This window comes from Salmo trutta, unplaced genomic scaffold, assembly GCF_901001165.1.
Source record: "Salmo trutta unplaced genomic scaffold, fSalTru1.1, whole genome shotgun sequence".
In the NCBI taxonomy this organism is placed as follows: domain Eukaryota; kingdom Metazoa; phylum Chordata; class Actinopteri; order Salmoniformes; family Salmonidae; genus Salmo; species Salmo trutta.
This window is the reverse complement of record NW_021823216.1, coordinates 224,862-237,411: the sequence shown is the minus strand read 5'-3', so window position 1 is coordinate 237,411 and position 12,550 is coordinate 224,862. Positions and strand designations below refer to the sequence as shown.

The following is a 12,550-nucleotide window of genomic DNA, read 5'->3' as shown; positions in this document are numbered from 1 at the left end:
ACAGCATAACAATGAGCTGACGAGTTCAGATAGGAATGTCATTTGTAATCAGACGTCCAAGTCAAGACACTGCCATTAAACAGAAACATAAACACCCTTCAATTTAATTATTTTCTAAAAGATTCATATTTCAGTCATAGTAGCCAAATTCAGTAGCATTGAAGTGAAGTTTTATATTTTTCCGGAACAACGCCACAAGTGCAGGCAGACACCTCTTAGAGAGTATGTGTAAGGGTGGGATAAGATTAGTCAAGGCCACTGCAGCACTTTGAGTGAGTTTACACAGGCAGCCCAATCCTTTTGACCTTTCAGATCAGATCTGAAAAAGATCTAATCGAGTTTTGTAATGGTGAGAGGTTAGCATGTCTTGGGGCTATGATATTTGTGTGCCTGTAACTTTCTGACTCATAGCCAAGAAATCTGTAATGCTTTTAGACATTTTTGCAGAGGTCTTGGTCACACAATTTTACATATATCTAAGATGTTTGTTGCAGTATTTCTCAATGAAAAAATGTGCATAAAACTAGCCATCCCTCCGTAAATGACAACAAACACTTCATTGAGGAATCCCATCCACTCCTACTAGGAGTACTACTGCTGACCAAACACCAATGAAGGGGCGTAGACTTCAGCTACCGAACTTCAACTTGCCTCAAGAAAAAATGTTGTGTGCCTGTACAGCTGGGAAAAAAAACCTGGGAAACACCAAAAAGAAGGGAAACGTCACAAAATGTTGTCATTATATATGCGCAAACTGTTTCCACTGGGGAGCATGTGACACTTCCTAACCCCAAACCCTACCTTCATTTTAAACCAATGAGGAAATTCAATATTAGTTCTCTGGTCAGTCACGTCCCTTTAGTTTTTCCTGACATCTTGGTACGGAGGAGGTGGCGGGTGATAAACGTTGGCGTAGGGAGGAGCATGTGTTGAAGGCAGCATGGGAGGAGCTTTAGGAATAATTCCCATTTCCATGTTGGTTGCAAAGCTAACTTAAGTTAATAAACAGATCACTGACCATTTCGAATCCCACCGTACCTTCTCCGCTGTGCAATCCGGTTTCCGAGCTGGTCACGAGTACACCTCAGCCACACTCAAGGTACTAAACGATATCATAACCGTCATCAATAAAGATTTACTGTGCGGCCGTTTTCAATGACCTGGCCAAGGCTTTCGACTCTGTCAATCACCACATTCTTATCGGCAGACTCAACAGATTTGGTTTCTCAAATGACTTCCTCGCCTGGTTCACCAACTACTTCTCAGACAGCGTTCAGTGTGTCAAATCGGAGGGCCTGTTGTCTGGACCTCTGGCAGTCTCTATGGGGGTACCACAGGGTTTAATTCTCGGGCCTACTCTTTTCTCTGTATATATCAACAATGTTGCTCTTGCTGCGGGTGATTCCCTGATTCCCTGACAACTACAAATACCTAGGTGTCTGGCTAGATTGTAAACTCTCCTTCCAGTCTCATATTAAACATCTCCAATCCAAAATTAAATCTAGAATCGGCTTTCTATTCCGCAACAATGCCTCCTTCGCTCACGCCGCCAAACATACCCTCGTAAAACTGACTATCCTACCGATCCTCGACTTCGGTGATGTCATTTACAAAATAGCCTCCAACACTCTACTCAGCAAACTGAATGCAGTCTATCACAGTGCCATCTGTTTTGTCACCAAAGCCCCATATACCACCCACCACTGCGACCTGTATGCTCTAATTGGCTGGCCCTCGCTACATATTTGTCGCCAGACCCACTGGCTCCAGGTCATCTATAAGTCTTTGCTAGGTAAAGCTCCACCTTAGCTCAGCTCACTGATCACGATAACAAAACCCACCCGTAGCACGCGCTCCAGCAGGTGTATCTAACTGGTCATCCCCAAAGCCAACATCTCCTTTGGCCGCCTTTCCTTCCAGTTCTCTGCTGCCAATGACTGGAACGAATTGCAAAAATCGCTGAAGCTGGAGACTTATATTTCCCTCACTAACTTTAAACATCATCTATCCAAGCAGCTAATTGATCACTGCAGCTGTACATAGCCCATCTGTAAATAGCCCACCCAATCTACCTACCTCATCCCCATATTGTTTTTATTTACTTTTCTGCTCTTTTGCACACCAGTATTCCTACTTGCACATCATCATCTGCACATCTATCACTCCAGTGTTAATTTGCTAAATTGTAATTACTTGCTACCATGGCCTGTGTATTGCCTTACCTCCTCATGCCATTTGCACACACTGTATATAGACTTTATTCTTTTTTTTGTATTGTGTTATTGACTGTACGCGTGTTTATTCCATGTGTATCGCTGTGCTGTTTTTTTGTGTCACACTGCTTTGCTTTATCTTGGCCAGGTCGCAGTTGTAAATGAGAACTTGTTCTCAACTAGCCTACCTGGTTAAATAAAGGAGAAATAAAAAATGTAAAAGTAAAAACCCTTTAAAGTACTGCTTAAGTTGTTTTTGGTACTTCACATTTGCTATTTATATTTTGACAACTTTTATTTCACTACATTCCTAAAGAGAATAATGTACTTTTTACTCTATACATTTTCCCTGACACCCAAAAGTACTCATTACATTTTGAATGCTTAGCAGGACAGGAAAATGGTCCAATTCACACACGTATCAAGAGAAAATCCCTGGTTATCTCTACTGCCTCCGATCTGGTGGACTCAATAAACACAATGGCTTTGTATGTAAATGATGTCGGAGTGTTGGAGTGTGCCCCTCACAGAGATCACAGGCTGTAGGGTGAAGTTACCTCGAGACTCCGATCCTGGGTCTGTTTAGCATTTTCCTCACCAATGGTTAAGGTTAGGATTGGGGGAGGGGGAGCTGATCCTAGATCTGTACCTAGGGGAAACTTCACCCTGAGCGAGATGACAGTCATACTTATTTCCCTCATTAAAATGCAAATCAATTTATAACATTTTTGACATGCGTTTTTCTGGATTTGTTTTGGTGGTTATTCTGTCTCTCACTGTTCAAATAAACCTACCATTAAAATTATAGACTGATCATTTCTTTGTCAGTGGGCAAACGTACAAAATCAGCAGGGGATCAAATACTTTTTTCCCTCACTGTAGTACACTACTTTTTACCCGGGCCCATTGGGCACTATGTAGGGTATAGGGTACAATTTAGGATGCAGCCCTGCATTTTAGTATGACCACAGTAATCACTTCCGCCAGGTTGCAGGTCAGTTATACAGTCATACATTTAAACAGACTAAAAACAAAGGGGCTTTTTCAATAGGTGGAAGTGTGTCCCATCTACACTCCTGTGGTTACAATTCTCACGACAAGCATTGGTTTCCATTCCTTTGAAAACAATGTGCTGTACTGTGGTTTTGTATTTTTTACAGCCACTGATCTGCACTTACTGTGTATACCTGCATGTGAGGCATAATACTGTTGAACAGGATGATGGGAAATAACAAAGCAGCCCTGACAACCTCCACAAGAAAAAAATTAACCCTTTATACACATCACTGAAAGCCAACAAATGATTAACTGAATTATTAAACATTAGAGTTTAGAAATGAGACCAAGTTTATTTGATGTTAGAGGAGTTACCAGACAGGAAAACTGGTGCTTCACGTGGGTGATTGTTTGACAATGTAATGGACCCCTTCCCTCGGCCACGTTATTTCCAGAACCCACAAACTTCTACATTGTCTCACATTAAACAGAAGTGCTCAGCCTTTACTAAGGCATATTGGAGTGCAACACATTGGCAGTCCAATGAAGGCAAACACTAAAACTGACCCCAACCCTAAACTTAACCCTAGCATTAAACCTAAACCCTAATTTAGTGCCTAATGAATATGACCAAGGATTGTTCCTAATTCATTACGTGTTTCAATAGTTCATTAATGGTACCGAGGAAGACCCATGAAGCCCAGGTGGATTCCATACTTTACAATACAGAGAAATATGGCTTCCAGAAGGGTTCTTCAGCTGTCCCCATAGGAGAACCCTTTTTGGTTCCAGGTAGAACCCTTTTTTGGTTCCCTTTTGTGGAATGGGTTCCACATGGAACCCAAAAGGGTTCTTCTACCTGGAACAAAATAGGTTCTACCTGGAACAAAAAATAGTTCTTCAAAGGGTTCTCCTATAGGAGACGAAGTGACCTTTTTAGGTTCAAGATAGCACCTTTTGTACAGAGGAATCAACACAATGTAAAGGGAACCGTGCCCATATTCATAAAGCCTTTGAGAGTAGGAGTGCTGATCTAGGATCAAGTCCCCCTGTCCATGTAATACCAACACATGTTATCTTATTCATAAGAAGAGACAAAACTGATCCTAGATCAACCTTCCTACTCTGAGAAGATTTATAAATATCAGCCCTGATTTCTTCATGAGTTATCCCACCTTTGACATTTGATTTATTTCTTATTTATTTGGGGGTAAAACAACATGCCAATCACTTCCTTCTTCAGTGGAAAACATGCAAATGCTCATCTAGGTCACGCACACACTACGACTAAGTCCAAAATGGCACCCTATTCCCTATGTAGTGCACTACTTTTGACCAGGTCCCATTGGGCACCATGTAGGGAATAGTGTACCATTTAGGATGCAAGTCCTACATCTTAGTATGACCAAAGCAACCACTTCTGTGAGGCTGCAGTTTGGTTGTGTAGTCGTACATTTAAACAGAGTAAAACCAAAGGGACTTTTTCAATAGTTGAAAAACCCCTGATCTGCACGTACTGTGTATACGTGCATGTGAGGCATAATACTGTTGAACAGGATGATGGGAAATTACAAAGCAGCCCTGACAACCTCCACAAGAAACATGAAAAAATGAACCCTTTATACACATCACTGAAAGCCAACAAATGATTAACTGAATTATTAAACATTAGAGTTTAGAAATGAGACCAAGTTTATTTGATGTTAGAGGAGTTACCAGACAGGAAAACTGGTGCTCCACGTGGGTGATTGTTTGACAATGTAATGGACCCCTTCCCTCGGCCACGTTATTTCCAGAACCCACAAACTTCTACATTGTCTCACATTAAACAGAAGTGCTCAGCCTTTACTAAGGCATATTGGAGTGCAACACATTGGCAGTCCAATGAAGGCAAACGCTAAAACTGACCCCAACCCTAACCTTAACCCTAACCTTAACCCTAGCCTTGAATCTAACCCTGGTCCAGTTGTAACCAATGAGGAAATTCAACATGGGTTCGCTGGTCAGTCACGTCCCTCTAGTTTTTCCCATCGTACTGGTACGGAGGTGGTGGCGGGTAATAAGCGCTGGCGTGAAGATGAGCTTGTGTGGCAGGCAGCATGGGAGGAGCTTGTGTGGCAGGCAGCATGGGAGGAGCTTGTGTTGAAGACAGCATGGGAGGAGCTTGTGTGGCAGGCAGCATGGGAGGAGCTTGTGTGGCAGGCAGCATGGGAGGAGCTTGTGTGGCAGGCAGCATGGGAGGAGCTTGAGGAGTAGTTGCCATTTCCATGTTGGTTGCGTTTCTATAAGTAAGAGCCATGGTCACCTCAGCAGAGGAGGCCTTTTGGATTCTACAGGTCATTACCAACGCCAGAAGCATTTCAATGGCCTGCAAGTAAGAGACAATGAAATGGGTTTTATATTCAACCTATAAGATATGGCTTGTATATTGTAAACAATGTTGTTTAATACTTATTTTATATAAAATCAAGCATATCTTCCCTTCCTCTTCTTTTTCCCTGCCCAATGTAATTAAGAAGGCTAGTCAAGACTGTCAATAAAGTGTTTGGCTTGTGAGACTGCTTGGAAATTCATCTTAATCACTGAAGCTTTATTAAAAGATCAAGTTTGATAGGAGCAGAACAGTGACATTCCCTGTGTATCTATGTGTTGTAGGCAGGTCTACATTATTTTAGCACTGCAGCTCCTGTTTAAGACGTGTGTAAAACTCCCTCCATGATGTAGACTACACGTGTCATTGCCCATCATGAAACGATAGTTGAACATCTTGGTGAATACTGGTGAGCCTCGTATTTAGAAGTTATTTTTCTTGAAAACAATTGTTTATTTTTATATATATATATATATATATATATATATATATTTCTTTCTTTTTTATCCAAAAACCCTTACCCTAGGCCTAGGTAACAAAGGTTGGTTCAACAGCAATGTGTCATGTCTTTATTTATGCTGAGATTTTATGATATCATTAGGCTACATTTTACATGTATTTATTGTTGTTGAAAAAACAAACAGATTGCTTGTTTTTTGTAGAATTTGATTAAAACCTATTAGAATGATTCACAATCCTGGTTTAATGGTGAGAACGTCCATGGCGTGCATACAATGCAACTTCTGGAAAAGTGTGAATGAGATCTGTAACATGGTTCCAATATGTCTATAAAACATATTTGGAAGCAGTATTAGGGGGGTTTATTAGTGGACATTTTCCTTTTCTCTTTATATAGGATCTTTGTCCAGTTACTGTGAACAAAACTCTCCGTAGTCTATGATGTTTTCATATTATATGTCCACTGGGAGCAATTACAGTGCATTCGGAAAATACTCAGACCCCTTGACTTTTTCTACATTTTTTTTTAACGTTACAGGCTTATTCTAAAATTGATTCAATTGTTTTCCCCTCATCAGTCTACACACAATATCCCATATTGACAATGCAAAAACAGGTTTAGATGCATCAAAATGTATGAAAAAAAAACCTAGAAATACATAAGTATTCAGACCCTTTGCTATTAAATTCGAAATTGAGCTCAGGTGCATTCTGTTTCCATTGATCATCCTTGAGATGTTTTTACAACTTGATTGTAGTCCACCTGGTCTAATTCAATTGATTGGACATGATTTGGAAAGGCACACACCTGTCCATATAAAGGTCCCATAGTTGACGATGCATGTCAGAGCAAAATCCAAGCCATCAGGCCAAAGGAATTGTCCGTAAACCTCAGAGACAAGATTGTGTCTAGGCACAGATCTGGGGAGGGTACCAAAACAATTCTGCAACATTGAAGGTCCCAAAGAGCACAGTGGCCTCTATCATTCTTAAACGGAAGAAGTTTTGAACTACAAAGACTCTTCCTAGAGCTGGCTGCCTGGCCAAACTGAGCAATCGGGGGAGAAGGGCCTTGGTCAGGGAGGTGACCAAGAACCCGATGGTCACTCTGACAGAGCTCCAGAGTTCCTCTGTGGAGATGGGAGAACCTTCCAGAAGGACAACCATCTCCGCAGCACTCCACCAATCAGGCCTTTATGGTAGAGTGGCCAGACGGAGACCAACCCTCAGTACAAGGCACATGACAGCCGGCTTGGAGTCTTGGCACCTGAAGACTCTCAGACCATGAGAAACAAGATTCTCTGGTCTGATGAAACCAAGATTGAACTCTTTGGCCCGAATGCCAAGCTCCACGTCTGGAGAAAACCTGGTACCATCCCTACGGTGAAGCATGGTGGTGGGATGTTTTTCAGCGGCAGGGACTGGGAGACTAGTCAGGATCGAGGCAAAGATGAACAGAGCAAAGTACAGAGAGATCCTTGATGAAAATCTGCTCCTCAGACTCGTGTGAAGATTCACCTTCCAACAGGACAACAACCCTAAGCACACAGCCAAGACAACACAGGAATGGCTTCGTGACAAGTTTCTGAATGTCCTTGAGTGGCCCAGCCAGTTTCCGGACTTGAACTTCTCTGGAGAGATCTGAAAATAGCTGTGCAGCGACGCTCCCCATCCAACCTGACAGAGCTTGAGAGGATCTGCAGAGAAGAATGGGAGAAACTCCCCAAAAACAGGTGTGCCAAGCTTGCAGCGTCATACCCAAGAAGACTCAAGGCTGTAATCGCTGCCGATGGCGTTCCAACAAAGTACTGAGTAAAGGATTCTTGTCATATCAGTTTTTTATTTTTAATAATCTAGCAAAAATCTCGAAACCAGTTTTTGCTTTTTCATTATGCGAAAGTGTGTAGATTGAGGGTAAAAACTATTTAATATTTTTTTAAAATATGGCTGTAACGTAACAAAATATGGAAAAAGTCAAGGGGTCTGAATACTTTCTCAATGCACTGTAGATAGTGCACTACTTTTGACCAGAGCCCTATGGACCTGGTCAAAAGTAGAGCACTATAAAGGTAATGAGGTGCAATTTGGGAAGCAGCTGACTGCTAACCTGCGGCTGACTGCTAACCTGCGGCTGACTGCTAACCTGCGGCTGACTGCTAACCTGCGGCTGACTGCTAACCTGCGGCTGACTGCTAACCTGCGGCTGACTGTGGCTGCCTCCCGCCTCTACTGAATGTGTTTGGTGCTTCAGCGGTTGGCTATTGGGACAGCATTATCCTATGCAGTGTACAATAATGTATCAGTTTAAATGTAAATGTGAGGGTTGGCCGTTGTAAGGAAGTGTGTTTTCCCTCACCAGAATGAGCATGCATCGGTTTTCCTTAATGGCTCCACAGCAGCCCAGGAAGCCCAGTACCATGATGATGACACCAGCAGCTATCAGCAGGTCAAACGGCACTTCCTCATCCATTATCTGAGGTAGGGGGACAGACAGTTACATGTAGATATTACAACATCTAAATATTTATATTTACTAAGATATGCTGCAGGTGTTCTGTAACCATTTTAGGTCTTGATGATTGGATCCATTTGTATCAAGGTGATGGGTATGCATGTGTTATTTTTACTGTGCAAAGAGGGCTTTTATGTAATGTTGTACTGGACATTTCCTTACCACGTTTCCATTTCTGCTCACTTTGAGGTAGATGGAGACACCAAGAATGATGTAGCCACTGATCTGGAAAACAAAATGAGATGAAATGAGTGCTTTATCTAGAATCATCTTTAGAAAGTTGTGCATTTCATTGTCACTGGGATTGAAGGAACAGGTCTTGTTGCATATCAACTCAACATGAATGTGGATTCATTTCAAAGAATCACAAAAAACACACTAGCTACATCTGGTGGCAACTCTGAGGAACTACAATTGAACCAGCCCCTCTGTGGAACTGGCCATTCGACATAGGCAAGATGCAGTAGATGGTATAAAATACAGTATATACATATGAGATGAGTAATTTAGGATATCTAAACAATTTTAAAGTGGCATTATTTAAAGTGACTAGTGATACCATTATTGTGGCCAGTGATTTGAGTCTGTATGTAGGCAGCAGCCCCTCTGAGTTAGTGATGGCTGTTTAACAGTCTGATGGCCTTGAGTTAGATGTTTTTCAGTCTCTCGGTCCCAGCTTTGATGCACCTGTACTGACCTCGCCTTCTGGATGATAGCGGGGTGAACAGGCAGTGGCTCGGGTGGTTGCTGTCCTTGATGATTATTTTTACCTTTCTGTGACATCGGGTGCTGTAGGTGTCCTGGAGGGCAGGTAGTTTGCTCCCGGTGAAGGGTTGGGCAGGAAAACATAACTGATCATATAAAACCACATCCTGTTAGAAAATAACTTAATGGTTTGCAGTACCGTCAGTCCTGGTACCAAATCTCTTCCATTTGTGTGCAATGGGATGTACTCTTCATACCAGGCTTTCATCATATTTGGAAGCTGGAGATTTTTTTTTGGGGGGGGGGGGATTGGACACAGAATTCAATAAATACCAATGTTTTTAAATATTAGTTTAATTACATTTTTATGGACATGAACTTGTAATTCTGTCCTAATTGTGGTGGAAGGTAGTAGGCCAGAAACCACAGTCCGAAGACAAGATCCAACTGAATACTACATCACCCAATGAATAAAGTAAATAATAAACATTATATATTTTGGGCAGTACACTGTACACCTTGATATACATGACTTGGTCTTAGTTAAACGGGTCAAATAATAAAGTATTTCATTTGTTGACATTACTAATGAGATTTTGGCTTTAATAAAGGGGAAATCTGGGATTGATCCATCGGTTATTGGACTTTTAAATTAACAATATGTAGCTATTTATTATTGAAGAATATAATTTATAAAGGCCTCAGGAGCTTAGTTCAACCATCTTAGGGTTTGGGTGTGGTTACATTTTTCAAGCCCCATCCCTCAGCGGTTTACAAAATAGCAGCAGGATGATGGCAATGTTTGAATCCCAGATTGCTCCTTTAAGAACTGAACGTACCATTATCAGGAAGTTCTTGTTCTTCTTACGAGCTCCATGCAGACCCGTGATGCCAAGGATAATGGAGACCACACCTGCTGTGAAGATAGTCCATCAGACTGGAGACAGACGTTCATCTAGGTCCTTCAACATTAACACACACCCATCAGACTGGAGACAGACGTTCATCTAGGTCCTTCAACATTAACACACCCATCAGACTGGAGACAGACGTTCATCTAGGTCCTTCAACATTAACACACACCCATCAGACTGGAGACAGACGTTCATCTAGGTCCTTCAACATTAACACACACCCATCAGACTGGAGACAGACGTTCATCTAGGACCTTCAACATTAACACACACCCATCAGACTGGAGACAGACGTTCATCTAGGTCCTTCAACATTAACACACACCCATCAGACTGGAGACAGACGTTCATCTAGGTCCTTCAACATTAACACACACCCATCAGACTGGAGACAGACGTTCATCTAGGTCCTTCAACATTAACACACACCCATCTGACTGGAGACAGACGTTCATCTAGGTCCTTCAACATTAACACACACCCATCTGACTGGAGACAGACGTTCATCTAGGTCCTTCAACATTAACACACACCCATCAGACTGGAGACAGACGTTCATCTAGGTCCTTCAACATTAACACACACCCATCTGACTGGAGACAGACGTTCATCTAGGACCTTCAACATTAACACACACCCATCTGACTGGAGACAGACGTTCATCTAGGTCCTTCAACATTAACACACACCCATCAGACTGGAGACAGACGTTCATCTAGGTCCTTCAACATTAACACACACCCATCAGACTGGAGACAGACGTTCATCTAGGTCCTTCAACATTAACACACACCCATCAGACTGGAGACAGACGTTCATCTAGGTCCTTCAACATTAACACACACCCATCAGACTGGAGACAGACGTTCATCTAGGTCCTTCAACATTAACACACACCCATCTGACTGGAGACAGACGTTCATCTAGGTCCTTCAACATTAACACACACCCATCTGACTGGAGACAGACGTTCATCTAGGTCCTTCAACATTAACACACACCCATCAGACTGGAGACAGACGTTCATCTAGGTCCTTCAACATTAACACACACCCATCTGACTGGAGACAGACGTTCATCTAGGACCTTCAACATTAACACACACCCATCTGACTGGAGACAGACGTTCATCTAGGTCCTTCAACATTAACACACACCCATCAGACTGGAGACAGACGTTCATCTAGGTCCTTCAACATTAACACACACCCATCAGACTGGAGACAGACGTTCATCTAGGTCCTTCAACATTAACACACACCCATCAGACTGGAGACAGACGTTCATCTAGGTCCTTCAACATTAACACACACCCATCAGACTGGAGACAGACGTTCATCTAGGTCCTTCAACATTAACACACACCCATCTGACTGGAGACAGACGTTCATCTAGGTCCTTCAACATTAACACACACCCATCTGACTGGAGACAGACGTTCATCTAGGTCCTTCAACATTAACACACACCCATCAGACTGGAGACAGACGTTCATCTAGGTCCTTCAACATTAACACACACCCATCTGACTGGAGACAGACGTTCATCTAGGTCCTTCAACATTAACACACACCCATCAGACTGGAGACAGACGTTCATCTAGGTCCTTCAACATTAACACACAGTGAAATCAACACTTGTAGTTTGTTACAATACAGTTATTACAAGATGAAAATATCAGGTTAGAAAATGTTGCTTACATTTTCACTACTCCTGTAATACTTCCAAGGGGTGACAATGAAAGTCATGCCACCAATCTGAAGAAAAATACATTTAGGGAGAAAAACTATTATAAAATAAATATATTCATAATATTGGACACCACTTTTATATATATATATATAAAAAGTATCCGTTATAGATTGATTAAAATAAATACAATAACATATTAAAGTGTTGCGTTACCAGTTGTAGGATTGTGAAGAAAAGCAGCCAGCCTCTAACAGAGCAGGAACAACACATGTTGTAGCTCTGGTCTCACCTCTGACTCGCTCTCTGAGAGAATGTGCATTGAAAGAGGAACTCTGGGTTTTATGTCATTTCCTGTAACTGACAGGTGTCTTGACAGTGATTTTACTGAGTTCCTCAGACATCAGGATGGTATTCATTGGTGCACATCATAGAAAAAACCAATGTTTCTTATTGGACAGGTTCAGTTAGTCCCTCCCAGGTTGTTATCTGTCTCCAGTTTGGTGCCTAACGAATACAACCCAGGACTGTTCCTGATTCATAAGGTGTTACAGTCCATGACCCCACGTAGACATACAAAATACAGATGGATTCTATACAGGTTATATGGGTAGTACTGAGGAATCAACACCATGTAAAAGGGAGCTGGGACCATATTCATAAAGCCTCTGAGTAGGAGCGCTGACCTAGG

General features: G+C 42.0%; 2 protein-coding genes across 7 annotated transcripts in view; both read right to left on the bottom strand.

Annotated features, from left to right (window-relative positions):
- LOC115189731 (leucine-rich repeat-containing G-protein coupled receptor 5) overlaps nucleotides 1-12,550 on the bottom strand; it is a 653,393-nt gene that overhangs the window by 471,455 nt on the left and 169,388 nt on the right. The window lies entirely within an intron of this gene.
- On the bottom strand, nucleotides 4,393-12,543 carry LOC115189729 (23 kDa integral membrane protein). 6 transcript variants are annotated; one of them, XM_029748267.1, is made up of 7 exons: nucleotides 12,076-12,543; nucleotides 11,871-11,927; nucleotides 10,096-10,218; nucleotides 9,456-9,536; nucleotides 8,714-8,776; nucleotides 8,396-8,512; nucleotides 4,393-5,577 (listed from the first exon to the last, which is right to left on the bottom strand). In XM_029748267.1, the coding sequence occupies exons 3-7, from the start codon at nucleotides 10,096-10,098 to the stop codon at nucleotides 5,227-5,229; spliced, it is 615 nt and encodes a 204-aa protein (XP_029604127.1). In that variant the 5' UTR covers nucleotides 10,099-10,218; nucleotides 11,871-11,927; nucleotides 12,076-12,543; the 3' UTR covers nucleotides 4,393-5,226. The 6 variants fall into 6 exon arrangements, with proteins under 6 accessions (XP_029604127.1, XP_029604129.1, XP_029604128.1 ...); XM_029748269.1 differs by having other exon boundaries at nucleotides 10,096-10,172; XM_029748268.1 differs by having other exon boundaries at nucleotides 10,096-10,169.